The sequence below is a fragment of the Myxocyprinus asiaticus genome, chromosome 11 (assembly GCF_019703515.2).
Source record: "Myxocyprinus asiaticus isolate MX2 ecotype Aquarium Trade chromosome 11, UBuf_Myxa_2, whole genome shotgun sequence".
NCBI classification, from domain to species: Eukaryota; Metazoa; Chordata; class Actinopteri; order Cypriniformes; family Catostomidae; genus Myxocyprinus; species Myxocyprinus asiaticus.
In genome coordinates this window covers 34,609,303-34,631,186 of record NC_059354.1, presented here as the reverse complement: position 1 = coordinate 34,631,186, position 21,884 = coordinate 34,609,303, and the positions used below count along the sequence as shown (strand labels likewise).

Genomic DNA, 21,884 nt, shown 5'->3' with positions numbered 1-21,884 from the left:
GTTTCAAATTATTAAAAAAATATTGTATATAGAAATATTGTTCATACAAAAGACAAGTTTTTGGACACTTTCTGGTTGTCAGATTTTGTGAAACTATTCCGTTGTTAATGTAATGAACTATACCAGTGGTTACTCTGCTAGGACACCTGCATGAACTTCAGGGGAACTGACTTCATTCTTCATTCATACAAATATATTGATATTTTATATCTAATGTAATAAAAGTCATTTTAAGTGTCCACAATTGTCCAAATAATTTTTGAGGCTATTGTATATCAGATGTCCTCATATTCTGATAAAGTTTGTATGGCCACATGGTCAGTATCTGTCCATGAACCTTCATTGATCTTTCAAAAGGTCTCTGAGTTTCTGTACCTTCCCTTAAACCCCCTTTATCTCTTGTCTGCTGTCTTGCTCATTTTTCTTTTTTCATTCTGCAGGATGAGTCATTACAGAGGCTGCAGAAGGAGTCTGAGATCCTTCAGAAAACATATGCACACTATTTTGACCAAACCATCATCAATAATGAAATTGATGAGACTATTCGGCTCCTGGAGGAGGCCATAGACCTGGTTTGCACCACTGCCCAGTGGGTGCCTGTGTCCTGGGTCTATTAAAACAGCAGTCCAAGGCATGCCCATCAAGCCTATAACCTTACGCCCCTCCCAACCTTAAACTTTGCAATGCATCTCCACAAAAACTTCAAAACTTTCCCTTGATGAAAATAGAAGGGAACACCATCTCTGACGTTCAACTACATGGATGTACAAGCCCTGCAGTGAGCCCAGTCTTGGCCCCTCACATACTACCTAGACGTAGTGTTGTATCAATAAAAAGATCAATAAAATGGATTACTAAATATTGTCATGTCTATATAGCTAGAAGGCAACATTTTGTAGACATTTGTTTTAAAGAGACAGTATCCTCCATGCTGTAGTGTCCTGAATGTTTTTATTATTCTAAAATTATTTTTTTAATATACATACAAATTATTTTTTGACTGTTTTTCTGTTGGTATCGGAGCAAAAGTGCAGTATTACTGTGGTGGAATCCTCATCACTTTTATCTGTCCAACCCATCCATTAACTCGGCCATCATACATAATCCCCACATTATCCGTGCACAGACCCCAGCAGCTTTATACAGTCCAACCCACTGAGTTACTAGTTATTTAGCTTTCATTTTAAAACTTTTTATGTTTTCCCCAATTCATCCTTCTTTACACATGGATACTGTCTCTCTAAAGGCCTGCATAAATGTTTTATAGATTTGAATGAAATTTCATGCATGTGAATATTCACAAGCTTCCATGCTGTCAGTGTTATCCATGTTCAGACTGTCATCCACAACCGAAAACATTCCATTCGTCTGGACAAACACATTCAAACAAGTGGAGCCAGTGACAAAAAAAGAAATCTATGATGAAAAGACCTATGCACATCCTTTGAATTATGGCAACTTTGTAAACAAATTTATTTTTACCAATCATGTAGTAACGTGTTTGTAAATGGTCTAAATTTTTATTTGTTGTAAAATTAAGGGGGTAAGGATGAAAATTAATACAAAAAAAAACTTCCACCATTTCAGAAATGTGTCATTTGAGAGCATTAATGTTTTAATTGAGCTGAATCAAATCAAAACAATTTTTAGTCTGTGCAGTTGTTGGAGAAAGAGGTGCGCCCATGAACTGCGTGGCATAAGACGACCCAGTCTGTTCATCTGAATCGTTCTGTTAATGCAAACTGTTCACTCAAACTGCCCTGTATGAATGTCTCTGCTGATGACAGAGCAGCTCTTCAGTATGAGCGTGTTTTTAAAAAAATATATATATTTCATTTTATGTGGTGAAGAACTCTGTGTCCTCTGCTCTGTGCTTTGTTGTGTTATCCTGCTCTTTTGCTTGGCATCTCTGTGAGTTGACAAAGACGCGGGTGAATGGAAACTTTTCACTCGTCTACCACCATTTTGTTTTTCTGAATTTTTCCCAGCAGCTGTGATAGGTCACGCCTGCTCATCCGACACTGCATGACTGCAATTGGGATCAATGCCCAGTATTTGAGAGTGAGGCAGACAGTTTATATGTTTGTTTGACCAATGGTACCTATATACTATATAGAAGGTATTTCTATATATAATAGAAAAAAAAAGAGGCGGGGTGTTACCAAAGGCTATTTAGTAATGCTTGCTTGCTTTGTGTACCAAACGTGCCTTGAATGCAAAACACATTTCCAAATCTATGAAGTCTTTCCCTTGCTCTAAACTCTCTGCTCCACTCAAAACTAATATAAAACTGCATTTTTCCTTAAGGAAACTTCACTTCTCACCACTGTTTCTGTCATAATGAGAAGTTGGGAATGCCAGCTTTCAAACTGTTGTAACACACATTGGAGAGAATGGGAGAGCCACAAATTTCACCTGCTGAACCTAGAGGGATTTGTTCACTTTAGCCGTCTCCATTTAGCTGCCCTATAAACCTTACACAAACATTGAGAAACTCTTTTCTTATGTTGAACTGAAAGAATGAGTTAGACTCAACAAAAACAATGGAATCTGAATTAAATATGGGGAGCAAAATTTTGCTGTGCTGAACAGCTTTCGGTTTTGAATGAAAATGCTATTTTTTTACCCCTTCAGCCATTATCTGTCAATAGATCCTATTTTAAAATGGCAATTTGGCAATTTTGAAAATGATGGTTTAAAGTCAACTATGGCGGTACCAAACAGACTTTTAAATTAGACTTTTTGTCTAGGGGAAAATAAAATAGTTTCAAGGTAGTTTGAAAAGGTTGTTTATTGACCAGTTTACTATGAAAGTCTTTAAAAAGGCGGTGCTCTAACTTGACGCATTGAATAAAAGACATAAACTTTAAGTACATTCCTTGTGCGCTGAACTTAAAGGGATAGTTCACCCAAAAATGAAAATTATCTCATGATTTCCTCACCATCCTGGCATCCCAGATGGTACACCCACACATATATCGCTTCAGAAGATATGGATTTAACCATTTGAGTCACCTTGAGTTCCTTTATGTTTCCATTATGTGGATTTTGGAGCTTCAAAATTTTGCCACCCATTCACTTGCTTTGTATGGACCTACAGAGATGAAATATTCTTCTAAAAATCTTTGTGTTCTGCTGAAGAAAGAAAGTTATACAAATCTTGGATGGCATGAGGGTGAGTAAATGATGAGAGAATTTTCATTTTTGGGTGAACTATCCCTTTAAATTACTTTTCCTATGTGAGTTCTTCCTGATATGTCAGGCTTAACAACATATTAATTCTAGCATTAAAAGTCAGAATAACAAAATGCACCTTTACATTAAAAATGCAGTTAAGGATGACCATGAATCACCAATTGCAGCACCATACCAAATCTTTTTTCATTGATTTTCAGTCAGTTTACTTAATACTTTATGCAATGATCTTTATTCAAAGTATTACACCACAAGTTAACAAAAAATCATTTTTAAAGCACAAATACTAAGGTTTTTCACACACAAATCTCATAAATGTGTATTACATTCTGTAATGTTGAGTCAATAGATCTGGGCTCTGAGTGTGGCATCATCCTTCAATAAATGGTCTATTGTTTTGCCCTGGATAGAGAAGGTACAAGCAAAACGCAATGATAAAGTCAATTCAGTTTTTGTTATGATATGAAGCAGCTAGCATTACCGAGTGCACTTAAGCTTTACGGAAGAGGAGGGCTAATGCATTTTCTAGAACTGGAAACTTACCCAGTGCAATTAACCACAAAAAAGGACAGCGTATTATGCCATCTGCTGAAATGACAGCGAGAAGCTTTATCAGTCAAATCTCAGACACAAAAGTTACAAAGTTATGCAATATGAAATAGAAAATGTATAAACTTGTTCATATTATAAATGTGTAATGCCAAGAGTGCTTGACAAAATGTACAGTAGGTATGGTATAAAATGTTACAGTTCACACAAAGTGCTTAAAATGCCCCTCAACGATCCTTTAACAGAAATGGATCATCCCATGTTGGCAACACAAGGAAGTCTTTTGGTCTCATTGGCTTACAACATGCTCTTTTTTTTTTTTTTTTTTTTTATTGAATTCATGGAAGAGTTTCCATTCATTTAAAGAGATTGAGACGATCATCATCAATTTAATTAGGTATTCCAGAATTTCATTTTCAGGATGAGAAAACCCACCACTCAAGGCAAGAACATTTCAGCACAGCTTACTTCCATTCTAGAATGCCTTTCATCCCTTTTGGTATTCACCTGACTCTCAAGAGACATTACTGCTGTCAGATAGAAAGCCAATCTGGGCTTGAAATAGAAATATAAGAAGAAACGTAGTATGAGGAGCACCGAACAGTCCATACCCAGAAGAAACCTGACTCTCAGCTGGATCCTGCTGGGTGCCATTCCTCAGGCTGTCCGTTGAGTTGATCATCTCATCTCTGAACTCCTGGTGTAGCAGTTTGGAAATTAGGCTGTTGAACTTGTTCTCGGTGGTTGGATAGTCAGGAAGAGCTGTGGTCAGGTTGAGCTCTGGTGGATCCAGACAAGTGCCGTTCAGATGGGCGTAGACCACCTTAATCAGATCCAAGCCAGCAACCGAGGAAGGGGATGCACATGGAATGTCTCTCACCAGCTTATAACTCTCCATCCACTCTCTCAGCCACTCCAGATCACAGCTACACTCCCAGGGGTTTCGAAAGAGATACAGGCGCCCGATGAAATAGATGGGCTGAAAGACGGAAAAGGGTAAAGATGACAGATTGTTGCTGTTGAGGTGCAGCGTCATGAGGCTTGTCAAGTTCTCAAAGGAACCCTCCTCGATATAGGACAGGCGGTTTCGATCCAGGTAGAGCACTTCCAGCTCTACCAGGTCACTGAACCATGTTTTGGAGACATTGGTCAGTAGGTTTCCACCCAGGTTCAATATTTTCAGATTGCTTAGGCCCTTGAAAGCCTGCTGGGGTAAGTCAACCAACAGATTATCATTCAGGTAAAAGTTCTCCAGGTGCACTAGATCTTTGAAGGCTTCATCATGGATCACATTTATGTGATTCTCCTGCAAGTTAAGGTATTTGAGGTTGGTTAGGCCTAGCAAAGAGTTGTAGGCCACTGCTTCAATCTTGTTGCGCTCCAAGTAGACGTGTGTGAGGTTTTCCATCCCTCGTATTGCACCAGGAATGCGGCGGAAGTTGTTTTGAAAGCACAGCAGTTCTTTTAGAGAAATTTGCTCAAGGAAGATGCGGTCTGGCATGTTGAAGAGGTTGCAGTCAGAAAGGTCCAAACGAACCAAGCGTTTGAGTGATGTGAAGATGCGGGTATGCAGATAACGGATGTAATCATTGTGGGCCATTTTGAGCTCCACCAAGTTGGGAAGCCCTTTGAACGCGCCTGGTGTGATGAAGGAGATGTTGTTGTGGTCAAGTGAGAGTGACTTGAGGGAAGGCAGTGTGCCAAATGCCCGCTCAGACAAAAACTTGAGGCTGTTCTTGTCCAGGTTGATGGAGGATGCCTCACAGGGGAATTCTTTGGGCAGGTCCACCATGTTGATATGGTCACAGAGGACACTGCAGCTCTTCTCCTGAGTACAGATGCAACTAGGAGGGCAGGAGCGTGTGCAGGCCCACAGGGCTAGGGCATGAGGGGTGAGGAGGATCAAGTACACTTGAGAAACGGGAAAAGAGTGGTGTTAGAGGGTGCTGCTTAATCACAACATGCAATAAAGACATTGTAATCTAGTCAGAATGTTCTCTTACGTGTTCATCTAAGCCAGGTGCACACTATACGATTTTTACAATCCTTTACATTTGTTGCTGGTTAGACTGTACTAGATGATCCCAAAACGATCTTGGGGAAAAACCATGGCACACTGTGCGTCAGTGTCAGACTGTAGTACATATTGTAGCCAAGACTGGACCCAGTCATCCTGATTGACAGGATTTACTGGGTGTCATATCTGGCTGTCGTAGGAACAGTCGCACTGCACAATTGCGATCCAAAATTAAAAGTTTAAATCGCAAAGGCAATTAATTGGATGCTGGTAAACAAAAATTGCCAATTTTGCCAAATTTTTCCCAGATGGCAAAATTGTGGCCAAGACTCTAGTGTGAACACAGTTTGAGGGACTTATTTATTCTAAATATTTATCACACATTTTGCATTTGTATCTATATCACACTGATGCTGAACTGTTTTCCATTTCAAACACAATGGGTTATACTAGAACTAGATAGCAGTTTGCAGATATGACTATTACTTAAGACTACACAAGCCTTAATAAACCTTAAACACTCAAAAGTCCCATTATGATAATCATACAGAAATGAACTGCTAGTCAAGCAGCATAAGCAATCACTTTGCAAATGAGGTGTGCTTGTTCTCTCAGAGCAGCTATGAAAGATTACAGAGAGCACAACCGGACACTGGAGGAATAATTGAATGCGTTACACATGGGGTAGAGGACTCCCACTGTCCTGCAGCTGCTCTCCACAATGAAATTATGATGATTAAAACAGGACAGATTAGAGATTACCCAAACAGAACAGGTATTGTTTGTTCCCTGGAATTCATATAGATACTGCATTGCAGCAGAACACTAAGCTGATCTTAAATATAATGTTCATGACTGTTAAGATAATGTTTACATCTTCACAGAAATCCACCATTAAAAAATGTACTTCATGTAAAATTTTACTTACCAGCAATAATGATGAAACACATCACTGGTTTCTCTCAGCTGTGACTTTTGAAGATGAACATGACAGGTTTTACAAAATGAGTTCAAACATTCCACTAGACAATTCAAGTTAATGAAATTTGAAGTATGAAAATGTAAAACTACTGGCCCGTGTTACATCTTGCTACCAAGATGAAACGGAAATTTTCCCTTACATCAAAAGTCCCAACCATTGAACTGATCCCAGAATGTCAACATAAGGCCCAAACTATACCAATACATAATCCACCCTCCTACACTGTACTTACCTGCCATACGTTTTCAGTAAAGGTTCTCCTGCACTGACAAATAATAAATCCACAAGTTTGCCCAACATGACCATTTGTCGGTACTGCATCATTCCAAGGGAAAATATGAATGGATTAAGCATCCTATCTGTTATAGAGTTTATATGTGCACATCCACTAACATCAGCACTCCCCTTCTGAAACCCATCACTTAATGGCAGAAAAATCCTGGGATTATAGCCGTTTAAAGCAGTACTCTAAAATCAAGGTGAGCAGAAATGAACTGCTGGGCCTCAATGGTACAGATTACAATCAGCAATCTCCTTGCATAAACCAGCAGACTGTGGTCATGGGATGACACTAAACTTTTCAGGAAACATCTCCCAACATCTGCTAAGTATCACTTAACACCTTTCATTACACACCATTCTACCACCCCAGTGTAATATTAGGAATGAGTGGGGTAAAATGTGTCACTTTTCACTTAAATTGTCATGATATAAAAACTACTGTCTATGACTGGATTACCATTCCATTCCACATTTAAAATATCAAGGCTGCAATAAAATATTAAATGGTAAACCTGACTTGCAACTTCCTCAAACCTTAAAAGGCTTAGGTTGCTTCTTCAATGCATAACTTCATGGGGAGAAAAAAAAATGGATCATTTACTTGGAAAGGGTTTCTCTCGGCCACCACCTCCTTGTTCAATTTAGGATTATTTCCCATTTTGGATGCAAATTTTACTATCGCTATTAGTCGATAGTGGCACACTTGCACATTTATACCACAGCTACTGATTTGGGGAAAAAATACTTGAATAAATCATGGCTAGTATTTGGCCATTTCATTTACAAGGTTTTATACTATGGCAATTCACCAACAAATATATTTTCAGCTTTTTATTAATCTACTTTGACAAAACTTACCTCTTAAGTATAACATTTCCTTTGACATACAAAAATAGTTAATAGCATTTAAAAAAAACTCATACACTCAATTACCAACAGCTGTAATGGTCATTTCTAAATATATAGAAACCATGCACCCCACCAAGAGCAAAAACCACATGGCAACCACGAGGAGGTTAACCCAACCTGACTCTACCCACCCTAGCAACCGGGCCAATTGGTTGCTTAGGAAGCCTGACTGGAGTCAATCAGCACACCCTGGATTCGAAGTTGCAACTCCAGGTGTGGTAGTCAGCGTCTTTACTTGCATATGATATCTTGATATAGCCAATATATATTTACATATTCACTTTCTCATGAACCCCCTGAAGTTCCCTCGCAAACCCCCGTTTTGGAAACTCTGCACTCTGCAATATCTCAATGTTGCAATCAAAGTTTATGATGGCCAGACAAATAGGACTCAGTAACAATACATAAAAGCGCTAGGTTTAGGACGCATTATTTATACTGGACCAGAGACCATAGTGATTCTTGGTTTTTCCATTATGTTTGATAATTAGTCTAGTCCTGTAATCACTCTTATTTGCATTTGCTCCAATCACATACAAAAGGAAACATAGTTAAATTAAGTCTACCATGACAAAAATATAATGTATGAAAATGAGAGGTGCTTTATAACAGTTAAACCAACAGTTACCAATCACAATATGGAGAAGCACCCATTGCAAGCACAGGAAATAAAACAAGGGACACTTGCTAGGTAAAGAATGATTTTCTATTTTGTAAACAAACTGGGGTGAACACATTTCAAGCAACTCCATTTAAGTTCAGGTCACACCAAGAACAGCTGTTACAATGCTTTACCCATTTGTGTTGCTACATCAAACATTTCAGAAATTATGCTTGATTTGTAAGGAATTTGCATCAGAATTGTTTATTTTGGTAAAATAATACAATAAACACACAACTGAGTCCTCCCATGCAGTGCATAGCCTCTAAGCTACGACATAAAGCAAATTCGAAATCTAAATATCTCTGGTGTCATCTCAGGGAGCAAGCTAATTACCTATTTCCATTTGAATGGAGGGCAGGAAGTATGATTTCAGTGTTTCAAATACACTGTTCCCCAAGACTTATTGCTAGCATGGACAATTGCAGCTTCTCCTGAGAGGACAAATCCTAGAGTTGCCATTATGCAAATACAACACATATTAACCACATGTTTAAGATTGCCATGTGCCAGACATTGACAGAAAAAAATAAAATTAAATTAAAACTTCAACAGAACAAATGCCAATCTGAAAGACAGAAAAAAAGAAGCACACATTTGGAGAATCTGGACAATTTTTGCACAGAAACTAAGGAATTTTTTTATTTATTTTCTGATACCAAACCTTGGCATGCCCCTCCCCCCCCCCAAATCCCATTTTGAATTTTGAAAGCCAATTGGTACTTCCATGTGCCAATGTTCGATGTGCGGCCGTTTGGCCTTCAACAGCTCAGGATACTGACCGAGTCCAACATGTTTGAAACATTAAAAAGCTCACACTACCCAAAATATAGAAATTCCACACATACAGGTGACATTCAACATTCAAGTGCCAGTGTTTAGGTATTGTCTTTTGGTCAAGTTTCTTGAAACTTTCAAAGAATCACTTTGAGGCTTATAAAAATAAATATTTCTCAAAAAATGCTTAATAAATTACACAAAACTAGCAGCAAAAGTAGAATCTAGAAATCTGTGTGCAAATAGCTAAATTCCCCACTGCTAATCCCCCTGGTCCCAAATAAATCCTGGTAAATATTGAGAACACTTCCCCTTTTGTAAACAAGCTGCATTTATCATATGTCATTACACAATATTTGGAAGCTTGAGCACATGAACTCAAGACAGTAATATAAAACTCTAAATGTGCTATAAAGAACTTTGTAAAACGTGATGGGCGCAACATACATGGGCATAGACCTAACTTAAGTAGCACCATTCAACTTGAAGTTCTAAATACTGTCAGTACATCTGCTTGAATTCATCAATTAAGAAAAAAGTAATAATAAATCAAGGCACAACTCACTTGAGAAGAAAATCTATTGCACTTGTGTTAAATGCCTTAATTCTCCTCCACTCAAATGCTTCCTTTTAAGAAAAGCAGAAAACTGGCTCTTTGGCCAGCGGTTTAGTTCACATCAAATCAGATAAACTTCAGGAGCTGACAGCATTTGTGTACCATGAGGAGAACACCTGGTGTTTGGCCCACTAACAGAAAAGTGGGGCCCAACACAAGCTAAAATGGTGGCCTGTCTAACTGCACTCACGTCAGGCCCAACCCAACAAATTCCATGGTCAGGTCTGCCAATACCTCAAAATGAACTTTCGCGCGGCCTCTACCTATGGAAAAAGGGAGCCATGCCTGCCACGCAGCTTGAAAAGTGAGGACGTTTGTATTAAAACAAAGCCTGCAACAATTCATTCATCTTCTCTCCTTGACCAAAACACAAAACACTAGCATGCGTATTTGACCAAAGCGGTCATGTTCGAAAGGCACAGCCGCTTTGGTTCTGTGGTCCTTTAGTAGCCGTTTGAACTTCACTTTCAGGATGGCAGGCATTTTTTGTTTTGACATTTATAAAGAAACATTATCAAAAAAACATTACGTTTTTTTAATCACATCTGCTTCTCTAAAATGTTTCAAGTAAAAAAAATGAACAAAAAATGCTGCCCACTTACAGTGGCTAGCATGCGTTTCTTACTAGCTGCCATAACACTGTTAAGTCAATTAAAATAAGAAGAGTAAGAAGTTCCAGCATTTCGAATTTTCAAACAGTGAGTTTTTTCCATATATTCTGTCATGAATAAATCACAACAGGAATGGTCTTTTTCCAAGACAACCATATCCCTAAATAGGTGCCTATCCAGGATAGAGTGAGCGAAACAAAAATAAGTCAGACCTATTTGTCCCTTGTGACACAGATGCGTCAAAGAGCAGTTTAAACTGCAAAGCTTCCGTGTTGGTGTTTTAGTTCTGTGGCTTTTATTGTTGGCTTCATGATATCGGTGATAATTTGAAGTTCAAATAAAACAGCGACTCATTTGAGCCACATTATCCGAGTGTTTGCCAAGGTTTGATTAAGTACAAGCTTTCAAACGCCTTCACAGCAAAAACAAATTAAGCTCTTGGCCAAGTTCACTCAATGAAATTAATGAAACAAAATTCCTGTCTATATTCAAAAAGGCACAGTACATTCACTTACAAATTATCCTCATATTTTTTTTTTTAACAAAGAAAAGATGAAACCCTTGGTGTTGTAATATTCTATATCAAATACACAAGAGGGCATCAATGCTCTAGTTTTACAACAGATCTTCTCTTTATCAGCTCCCTTTCGAACATGGGCTGAGAATCAGAGCGTGTAATGTACCGAGTTCATAAAGCTACACAGAGGGTTGAGTCTGGCTATGATAACATGTGGTTTCAGTTTGGCATGGTGACCTTCTACAAACACATATTTAGTTGCCCCACCAGTCAACCTGGGCATAGTTTCCTCCATAGTTTCCATAGTTGCCCCCGTAGCTGTCACTGCCAAAACTCCCAAAGCCACCTAAATTAGACATTAAAGTTAGGATTGCTTTCAAAATGAACACAATATTCTTGTACAAAATTAATGAGGTTTCAAGTGAAACTAACCTTTATTGCCTCCGAAACCTCGGTTCCCTCCATGGACACCAGTGTTGCGAGCACCGCGGTTGCCAAAGGTGTTCCCACCCCCAGCCACTTGCCGGTAATCTCTGGCCCCAAAGCCACCAGAGAACCTGCAAAAGAAAGCCAGAGAATAACCTGTTAACCTGTACAGGGCTAGAAAAATCAAAAGTCAAACCAGGAGGTCTGGAAGGGATTGAGGGCTCTCACCTCTTGGGGCGTCCACGGCTGGTGCTCTTGTGCTGGTGCTCGTAGGCTAGGTTCTCAAGCCAGGAAGGAACCTCCTGTTTGGCCTCCACAAGAATGTCAAGCAAATCTTTAGTGATGTTGCTGTTCTTATCATTGTAAAAAGAGGTGGCCAAACCTGAAAATAAATTGTGAAATCTAGCATATTTTGGGAAAAATATAACAAAATTGTACACTCGATACAGTGGCTCAGAAAAGTATTTGGACACTTAAGCCACACAAATGTCTTCACATTGTATAACAAAATATCAAGTGGCATTTATTTTAAAGAAATATAGCACAGCAAACTAAGCAAAACACTTTTTAAAAAAGGTAGTTTGTTAGATTTAAAATGATTAAACAATTGATGTATTGGTAAGTATTTTATCACTTTGTCAAACTTAAAGGAATAGTTCACCCAAAAATGATTCTCTTATTATTCACTTACCCTGATGCCATACCAGATGTGTGTGATTTTCTTCAGCAGAACACAAATTAAGATTTGAAGATGTTGAAGCTCTGTAGGTCCTTATAATGTAAGTAAACGGGTGCCATCAGGCTGATGGCTATTTGATGGTCCAAAAGGCATATTTAGGCAGCATAAAAGTAAATCCACACGACTCCAGTCGATCAATTAATGTCTTCTGATGCAAATCGATAGGTTGGTGTAAGAAACAAATCGATAATTAAAATGTTTTTAAATTGAAATCGTTGCTTCCTCACAGTGCTGTATTTCTGTTTGAGATGAACTAACTCTGGCGTGACATTCGTTCCTCTGTTGTATACAAAGCACAGCTTTCGTCACTGATGCATCATCGATTTGTTTCTGTAGACATTAATTGATCGACTGGAGTCGTTTGGATTACTTTTTTTCTTTTTGTTATTAACAATTAATCAAATAGACAGAAAATGCAGAATCAAACCACATGAAATCACAACCTTTCCCCCGGAACATTAACCCCACCACCCCCACCCGACACAAACGAGCACCCCAGTGGTCAAAAGCCAACCGACAAAGACACACATAGACAATAAAACAGCAGAAAATATTTAGAAAAATTAAAAATAAAATAAAATAAAAACACTCTCTCCACTGCCCCTCTTTGCTTGAAATAAGAGAGGGGGACATCTACAGGGTGAGACTCTAGCAGGTATTTGAATTTTGGAATACAATTCATTTTAATAACTTTAACCTTCCCAATCATCGATAAATGTAATGAAGCCCACCTGTCCACATCATTCGAAAACCTCTTTATTAAGGGATCAAAATGAACTCTGACTAAATCAGTCAAATTTGCTGGGAATAAAATTCTCAAATACTTAATTCCCTGTTTGGGCCACTGGAAGGCGCCCGGCTGAAAAGCCGTTACTGGACAGTACGCTGTCAAAGCCAAAGCTTTGGATTTAGACCAACTGAATTTGTATCCTGAGAACTTGGAAAAGGAATGAATAATTCTGTGGAGGCAAGGCATAGATCTATTAGGGTCGGAGACAAATAATATAATAATAAAATATCATCTGCGTAAAGCAGAAGCTTATGTGCCACACCTCCCGCAATCACCCCTGGAAAATCATCCTCCTTTCTTATCGCGACTGCTAATGGTTCCAGGGCAAGACAGAACAATAAGGGGGAAAGAGGGCAACCCTGCCAGGTGCCCCTATCCAGAGTAAATAAAATCAGAAATTAGTCCATTTGTTTGTACCGCTGCTACAGGGTGTCTATAAAGTAGCTTAATCCAAACAATAAAAGTACTCCCGAACCCATACATTTCCAAAATCTTAAAAAGATAATCCCATTCTACCATATCAAACGCCTTTTCGGCGTCAAGTGAGATGGCAGCGACCGGAGTCTGATCATATGCTACTGACCACATGATATTGATGAGACGCCTAATGTTATCAGAAGGGCTATGGCCTCGAATAAACCCCACCTGATCTATAAGTGATGTCGTAACTTAATCGATTAGCCAGAATTTTTGACAAAATTTTTACGTCTAACTGAATCAGGGAAATTGGACGGTAACTATTACACTTGCTTGGATCTTTGTCCTTTTTAAGAATCAGGCTGATCCGGGCTTGTGTCATGGTTGGCAGAAGCTTTCCATTCTTTAATGATTCCGTATAAACTTCTAACAAAATGGAGCCAGTTCTGTAGCATAAGATTTGAAAAACTCAGCTGCAAAGCCGTCAGGCCCCAGAGCCTTGCCTGTAGGCAAGGCCTTAATTACCTCATCAAGCTCCTCCATTGTTATCTCAATCAAGAGAACTCCTTTGCTCAGTCGTCAGTTTAGGAAGATCTAATGGTTCCACAAAGTTCCTAATATCCTCATCAGTAGACGAAGACGTGGAACTATAAAGATCAAAATAGAATTCTTTAAAGGCATTATTAATATCAATGGCCAGGGTAAATATTTCACCACCAGTAGATTTCACTGAGGGAATGGCAGAAAAATACTCTCTCTGCTTTATATATCTAGCCAAACGTTTTCCTGCTTTATCCCCCCACTCAAAGTATGACTGTCTGGCCCTGAATAACCAAAACTCCACTTTCCACGACAAAATAGTATTATATCTATATTTCAATCGGGTCAATTCTCTGAGGCCATCAGATGATATATGGCGCTTCAGCTCTGCATCGGCACTTTTAATATTTCCTTCCGACTCCACAAGTTCTCGTGCTTTGGATTTTTTGGTGAATGACGCATACTGTATGATCCGACCCCTAAGATCCGCCTTAAGTGCCTCCCAAGCCACGCCCACAGAGGATACTGAGGACCAGTTGGTCTCCATATAAACATTGATTTCAGTCTTTAACATTTGTTGGAAATCAGGATTTTGCAAAAGGGACACATTAAGGTGCCAACTATATGATTTCTTTTTCTCTGTATATGGCAACACCTCTAAACTCACCAGGGCGCGATCTGAGACGTATATGTTTCCAATTGAGCAATCAACAACAGATGAAATGAGGGATTTGGATATCAAAAAAAAAAAATTCTATTCTAGAATAAATCTTATGGACTGATGAAAAGAAAATGTATAGTCCCTACCAGATGGGTTCAAAAGTCTCCAAATATCTGTAAGACCAAGATTTTTACACATCCTGTGAAGCGTCAATGTTGCTCTAGGGGGCTTGCACACTTTTGCTTTACTATGATCAAGGACTGAGTCCATCAAAAGATTAAAGTCTCCTCCCAATATTATATCATGAGGGGTGCCAGCAGTTTGCAGCATCCCTTCAAGATCTATAAAAAAGCCCTGATCATCAGCGTTAGGTGTGTAAATATTAGCCAAAAATCAACCTTTGCCCCTGAATTTCAGCTAAAATAATAATGACTCTTCCTAATTTATCTTTAGTCTGTTTGAGACATTTGAATTGCAGATGTTTATTTATCAATATAATGACTTCCTTGCTCTTACTTGAGCCAGCAATGTCCACCCCATATCTTCCCAAATTTTACAGCTTCCTGCGGGGAGAGATGTGTTTCTAGAAGAAACACTATATCATATTTCTTACGTTTAAGAAAAGTAATAACCTTCCTTCTTTTTATGGGGTGCCCCAACATTTACATTCCATGTGGAGAGAGACAATCCACTCATATTAACATTTAACATTTTGATATAGTAGAAAAAATAAATTGTGTCAAAAACAAAATTATACAGACCACATTCCCCATAAGTGAAACAATCAAACCCCAAACTTCCCCCCAAACAAAACAAACAGAAAAAAGAAAAACATGCGCATTAACCCCATGCACAAAAGCGCCAACCGCCGACAATCCCTCTAAACTCAAAAGGTCCATGAACGCCCACGAGCCCCCACGACAACTTTGCCATCGGATTGCTCAATTTTGCCTCACAAATTTGTGAGGCAAAATTACATAACAGAAAATACTTTGTAAAATAAACCCCAGCCAATAGGAAGAATGAACACAAAGATCGTGTAGATTCATTCACAGAACTGTCTCAAAGGTGTGATCTTCCACAAGACAAATTCCAGCTGATATAAATCGGTTCAGATTCCTCGGACAGACAAACGAATATTCATTGAGCCAGCTGTTATGAGTTCAGCGTATGACGTAATCATTCCAATGTCCCGTAAAAATACACAAAACAAACTCCAGCCAGCAGGAGGAATAAGCACGAGGAATGAACAGATTAATCCACAGCTGTTCCAAAGGAGTGTTATTCAATAGAACAAGCTCCAGCCGCTAGGCGGAACCAATACAAAAAGAAACAAAACCGGCATCCCGGTTCCCCGGATGGTCGAGTCAATTCACTCGGAGGCCGCATAAAATATATAACATGACTTACACAACTTTATAAAAGACATCCTTTGTGCGAGCATGTAGATATTTTGCGGTCATCCGTAGTGTCCACTCTCAAACTGGCCGGGAACTTCAATGCAAAATTAATCTTCCGTCAATGCAAAAGTTTCAAGGAAAAGTGTTATTCACAAAACAAACTCCAGCCGCTTGGCGGAGCCAATGCAAAAAGAAAAAAGAAACCAAAATGACTCCTAGCTTCCTCAGAAGCCAGAGTAAGTACAGCGAGTCGACCCACTCACTTGAGAAACACCCAATGGTTTACTCACCCATTGAGTCTATAAAAGATATTGCCTGATTGGGACATGTAAATACTTTGCGACCGTCATTCGTTTCTATTCTCAGTTTGGCCGATAACATCAGAGCAAAAGTGATCTTTCACTGATGTAAGAGTTTCTTGCATTCCTTGAACCGATCGCGTTTCTCTCATCGAGTTGGCAAAGTCCGGGAACAAGAAAATATTATGGTTCTTCCAAGAAAGCTTCCCTTTGCTCCTTGCCTGGCGCAACATGAGATCTTTATCGGATGATCTCAGAAATCTGGCCAGGATTGATCGGGGCCTTTTTCCCTCAGCAATTATGTGAGCTGGGACTCTGTGAGCTTGCTCGATTTCCAGTTTATGGCCTGTTATGTCGAGCAGACTCGGGAAAAGCTTGTCTAAGAATTTCACCATATCTCTGCCCTCCCCATGTTCAGGAATTCCAACAACTCTAACATTATTCCTGCGGCTTCTATTCTCAAGATCTTCAAGCTTTTCAAGGAGATGTTCCAAATCAACTTTGGTCACGGGTGGATTAGCGGTTAATTCCCTCTCCGAAGACTCCAGACAATCGATTCTTCTCTCAACATCAGTCAATCTTGTAACTACCTCCAAGTCAGCAAGAACCTTCGTCAGCATCACCGACATATTGGACAATTGACGCTGGATCTCCTCTCCCGCCGTGCCATCCAAATCGAGTCCCCGGTCTGTAGTCCTGTCAGGGCTTTCATTCTAAACACGTAAATGTCTTTTAATGTCTCCAGAGCCCGAGGATTTTGACTTCTTTGCCATGTTTTGCCTCAAAGAGCAAATGTGTAACTGGGTGTTTCAAATTTCACCAGATTATAACATGAAAATAATTAAAAATTTAGCAAATTCCGCAAAGCTCGTCGCTCACACGTCTGCTTCTTGTGTGGCGTCACGTGACCTCCTGACCATCGTGTGGATTACTTAAATGCTGCCTAAATATGCCTTTTGGACTGTCAAACAGCCAGCAGACTACTGGAACCCGTTTACTTACATTATTAGGACTTACAGAGTTTCAACAGTCATACACATCTGGGATGGCATCAGGGTAAGTGAATGAGAGAATTGTTATTTTTGGGTGAACTATTCCTTTAATGTGATAATCTACATCCATAATTACTCTGCTAGGATACCTGTGTGAACTTGAGGGGAACTGACTTCATACATTCATTAAAAAAATAACCTTAAACCCAGCTGGTTAAAAGTAATTAAAAAAAATGTCTTAAAAGTGAAGTTTGTTCTGAGAAATGCTCTAACTCATTTGTTGCGATGCAACTTGGTTTGGCATTCTGCTATCTAATTCCTTAACTTACATACAAGTGAAGCTTAAGCATCTAAGTGTCTGAAAACTGTACTTCCAAAAGATAGAGCAAAACTTACCAAGGTTTCCCACACGTCCTGTACGGCCAATGCGGTGGACATATTCCTCAATGTCACTAGGCAAGTCAAAATTGATCACGTGTTTCACGTTGGAAATGTCAAGTCCACGTGCAGCCACCTGTAAAGACAAAATGCATAATGAGTAAAAAGAGCTAGAGGAAAACCACAGGCTTCAAGTGATCTCACATATTGTACTCACAGCAGTGGCAACCATAATAGGGCAGCGGCCAGAACGGAACTGGTGGAGAGCTTCCTCACGATCACGCTGAGAGCGGTCGCCATGGATACTGGTGCAAGCATAGCCCTCGCGGTAGAGGAAGTCCTCCAGAGCATCTGCACCCTTCTTAGTTTCCACAAAAACCAGAGTGAGAGAATCCTTGCCTGCAAGTAAAAAGAGACAGCAAGATGCTTGTCATAAAGGGGACATTTCATAGCGTGGCTCACCTGAATTCACATTCCATTTTCTTACACTACCATCGTCATTAAAGCAATAATCCATTTGAGACCACACGTAAGTGATTTTACCCATTACCTGTGGTACAATCACTTTAACACACAGACTTGATCATTTAAAACATCATAAAGACAATCAATTAAACATCAAACAAGACTTTATAGGCCCCTGAATTTGTGTTTGCATCCCTGCTGTAGTCAAGTTCTGCCATGATTGCCTTTATCACATAAGGATGAAATACAGTATTTTCAGTTACACGTCTCTATTCCCCTTCCCTTAAGCTACTAAACTGCAGCCCTCAGCAACAGTCCTTGCTTAGATAATGTTGGCATGGTAACACTGACTGATGAAACTTATCTAAATGTTTGTGTCTTAAACCATGTTGCTATGGATACAGAGGAGAGCTTCACAAGGAGCCAGTCATTGCATTTTATGTTTTTGTTTTTTTATTATATTATATTATACAATATAATAACTCATATTAGAAATGTAAAAATTCTCTCACCAGAGTTGCTCCCATGGTTTTTGAGTGACCAAACAACAAATTAACAATACCAAAGACGCTGATAAGAAGCTAGAATAGCCATCAAGTAAAAACACTATAAAAAGTCAGACCCATCCAAGTAAAAATTATAGAACGAGCCATGGAAATTCAGAAATCATGATTTTGTCAAATGAAAAATTGTTCATGAACTTCAAACATCTCTTCCTAAGCCAGCACAGAGCCAAGAATGTCATAAAATTCCAGATGAAGAGGCAGTCTTACCTGTGGCATTGAGCAGGTCAAGGAGGAAGGAGCGCTTGTCATTCTCTTCCACCCAAACTACCTTCTGAGTGATGTTCTCTGAGGTGGAGCCCACACGCCCCACAGCCAGGAAGATGTACTCCTCTAGAAAGTCACGGGCCAGAATCTTAAAATAAAAAGGTATGTATACAAAGAGTTCCTTTTTAATATCCAGGTCCATAGGATTTTGACTTGCTGGCATGTCTCTTGCAAAATGCATACATACCTGGATCTCCTTTGGGAAGGTGGCACTGAACATCATGGTCTGGCGAGCACCTTTCGGAGGCATGGTGTCCTGCTCCACGATGCGTCTGATCTGGGGTTCGAAACCCATATCGAGCATTCTGTCTGCCTCGTCCAGCACCAGATATCTATAAAGAGTGCATAACTCCGGAACAAGATGCAAACTAGAACTAAAGCTTTTGGGTTGCTCTCTTTGTCATTTACCTGATATTTTATCCAAATCAACTTGTGTCTTAAGGACATAATGGTGATAGTTCATGCAGGGTTTGGAGCTGGAATCTTTCTGTTACCAGTCCAGATGTTTAACAAATTATCTACACTTACTTGCAGTAGTCCAGGCCAATCTTCCCCCGCTCCATCATGTCTACCAAACGGCCCGGTGTAGCCACAAGCAGGTGACAGCCTCTTTCCAAATCACGAATCTGTTGGCCTATGTCTGCACCTCCATAAACTACACTTGGACGCACTTTGGAGCGGTAAGAAAACTGCAGAAGTAGTAAAAAAAAAAAAGTGCGTTTTAAATGTGAACTAATTACACTCGGGCACAACTTCTTGGTACACAGCAAGTCAGATGTACCTTCCTGGCCTCATCATAGATCTGAAGAGCAAGCTCTCTGGTTGGAGCCAGGACCAGAGAGATGGGATACTGTTTACGGCGGACGTATTTTCCATTCTCCTGCTTGAGGAATACCAAAACAAATCTCTTCAACTCACCAAAACTTGCAAGTCAACTTTCAAAGACTCTTTGTACTTTAGGCTAATAAAGGGATATTAAATTGAGCTGTTTTGTAATTGCAGAACCTGGGTGCTGGCTTTGGTGGCCTGCAGTGCCTCTCCAGGCCCATCAGTGTAGATCTGACTCAGCACAGGAAGCAGGAAGGCTGCAGTTTTCCCCGAGCCTGAGCGAACAGAGCACACAAATGATGAAGTACCCTCTCAAATTTCTCTCAACCAGCTGCACACTGCATTTTCAACCACAGTGGGCCCCCTATTCCTACAGTGCTAGACTTTTGACAATCAGTATAAAGTCTGGTCCACATTGCAGTTTATTCTGACCAAAAACTTAAACAGGAGGGTGTTGTCTGACCAATATGTTAAAAATAAACTGCAGCTGGTCACTTTAAGATGCTTAGGGGCAAGTCTATATTACATATTATTAATACATCTTTCAAATATTTGATGCCAAGAACAGTGGACTTGCCATCTAAGGCTGAGAATAAGGGCATCCAAAGCCCATGACAAAGATCCATTGGATCAAACATGGCAAAATAATTGGGAACACTATGTGTGCGGACATTTCTTTATTGTGTCACCTAAACTCCATGACCTACTGCCTAAAGACCCACCTGTCTGAGCACAGGCCATCAGGTCCCTCTTAGACTTGATGATGGGGATTGCATACTTCTGAACAGGAGTAGGACGTGTGTAGCGGGTCAAGTTTATGTTGCCCATAATGATCTCTCCCATGTCCACATCATGGAACTAAAGACGCAAACAGAAAATATCTAAACACAGGGAATCATTTGAGAAATTTCCTTAGTCCCTTGTTGAAACAACAAGCAAAACAAATGAGGTGGAAGATGAATATCATCATTTGGCTTACACTCTCAATATGCCCTGGGCAGTTTGTTCCAGTGGCTTCCACAGGAATGTCATCATACTTCTCAAAGTTAATTCCTGTGTTGCTACCAGAGAACAGCTCACTGTCGATCAGAGGGAGAGAGAGAGAGACAACAAAAGATTAATCACAATGACAGATGGAGTCTCCCAGATACTGGACGCACAGTGCGATTAGCAATGGGCCACTCACTGTTCCAGACGCTCATTGGGGGGCATTGGCTTTGACCAGTCCTCTTCATCTCTTGACTCTTCAACCCAACGACTGTTCCCTACTGTTCCTCCTCCTCCAAAGCCTCCACGCTCATACCTGCCAAGAATTACTTGTTCTTTTTAGCCAATAATCAGATGAACTCTGTACTATGAGATTTGTACTTTTCCAAAAAAAAAAAAAAAAAAAAAAAAAAAAAAAAAAAAAAATGGGAGCTGTGCTTGCCAGTGCAAAAATTGCCACCATGATTAGGTATAATTTTTGGTTGCCAGGGCACTGATATGTAGTTTCTAGAGTGTTTTGTTGGTTGTTATGGTGTCCTGGGTGTTTTCTTGAGCATTTCTAAGCAGTTGCTTAATGGCCCATATGGTATATTGAGATATCAAGTTTAAAAGACGTGTTGTAGGTCTTTAAAAAGGAATCAATCAAAGGGGTAATAGGGAACCATGACTGGGTAATATGACCTTATGCTGCTAAAGACTGGGGATTTTCCCTGTGAAAAATGGGCTGTCAATCGCCAATCTGGGAGTGATGCAATGCATGTTCTTTGCCAGTGCATGTTCTAAAATAAATCCTTAGGATTTAAGTTCATTCTGCCTATGATCAGGATATCTGCAGGTTCAAAGGAATTAAATTTAAGACTTAAGGCCAAATAAAAGAAAGATTTAAGACCACTTTCACAATAAAAAAAAAAAAAACACATTAATTCATTAGTTGGTAAATACAAAACCACTGAGGCTACCTGAATGTCTCTGGACATGGTTTTTTTTGTGGGTGGGGGTTATATTTTATTGTGCAT

General features: G+C 39.6%; 3 protein-coding genes across 28 annotated transcripts in view; 1 reads left to right on the top strand and 2 right to left on the bottom strand.

Moving 5' to 3' along the window:
* Positions 1-2,834, top strand: part of LOC127447681 (peripheral plasma membrane protein CASK-like) — a 244,914-nt gene extending 242,080 nt beyond the window's left edge. For 10 of the 19 annotated variants that reach the window (XM_051709679.1, XM_051709663.1, XM_051709675.1 and 7 more), the window contains one exon: positions 441-2,832. In XM_051709679.1, the coding sequence (XP_051565639.1) occupies positions 441-617 (177 nt within the window). In that variant the 3' untranslated portion in view covers positions 618-2,832. Of the gene's footprint in view, positions 1-440 lie in introns of all 19 variants that reach the window. The other 9 variants (XM_051709672.1, XM_051709666.1, XM_051709661.1 and 6 more) reach the window with 4 other exon arrangements.
* A 275-nt stretch (positions 2,835-3,109) lies between these two features.
* On the bottom strand, positions 3,110-7,729 carry LOC127447936 (nyctalopin-like). 2 transcript variants are annotated; one of them, XM_051710169.1, is made up of 3 exons: positions 6,976-7,729; positions 6,690-6,733; positions 3,110-5,655 (listed from the first exon to the last, which is right to left on the bottom strand). In XM_051710169.1, exons 2-3 carry the CDS (start codon positions 6,709-6,711, stop codon positions 4,259-4,261), a joined length of 1,419 nt encoding a protein of 472 aa, XP_051566129.1. In that variant the 5' UTR covers positions 6,712-6,733; positions 6,976-7,729; the 3' UTR covers positions 3,110-4,258. The 2 variants fall into 2 exon arrangements, with proteins under 2 accessions (XP_051566129.1, XP_051566130.1); XM_051710170.1 differs by lacking the exon at positions 6,690-6,733.
* Positions 7,730-7,951: 222 nt separating this feature from the next.
* Positions 7,952-21,884, bottom strand: part of ddx3xa (DEAD-box helicase 3 X-linked a) — a 28,313-nt gene continuing 14,380 nt past the window's right edge. For 2 of the 7 annotated variants that reach the window (XM_051710161.1, XM_051710165.1), the window contains 13 exons: positions 21,068-21,184; positions 20,861-20,960; positions 20,604-20,739; positions 20,059-20,156; positions 19,835-19,936; positions 19,582-19,742; positions 19,241-19,421; positions 18,997-19,141; positions 17,976-18,157; positions 17,777-17,894; positions 11,771-11,924; positions 11,549-11,673; positions 11,314-11,462 (listed from right to left, as the gene is read on the bottom strand). In XM_051710161.1, coding sequence (XP_051566121.1) covers positions 11,371-11,462; positions 11,549-11,673; positions 11,771-11,924; positions 17,777-17,894; positions 17,976-18,157; positions 18,997-19,141; positions 19,241-19,421; positions 19,582-19,742; positions 19,835-19,936; positions 20,059-20,156; positions 20,604-20,739; positions 20,861-20,960; positions 21,068-21,184 — 1,711 coding nt within the window. In that variant the 3' untranslated portion in view covers positions 11,314-11,370. Of the gene's footprint in view, positions 11,463-11,548; positions 11,674-11,770; positions 11,925-17,776; positions 17,895-17,975; positions 18,158-18,996; positions 19,142-19,240; positions 19,422-19,581; positions 19,743-19,834; positions 19,937-20,058; positions 20,157-20,603; positions 20,740-20,860; positions 20,961-21,067; positions 21,185-21,884 lie in introns of all 7 variants that reach the window. The other 5 variants (XM_051710168.1, XM_051710167.1, XM_051710162.1 and 2 more) reach the window with 5 other exon arrangements.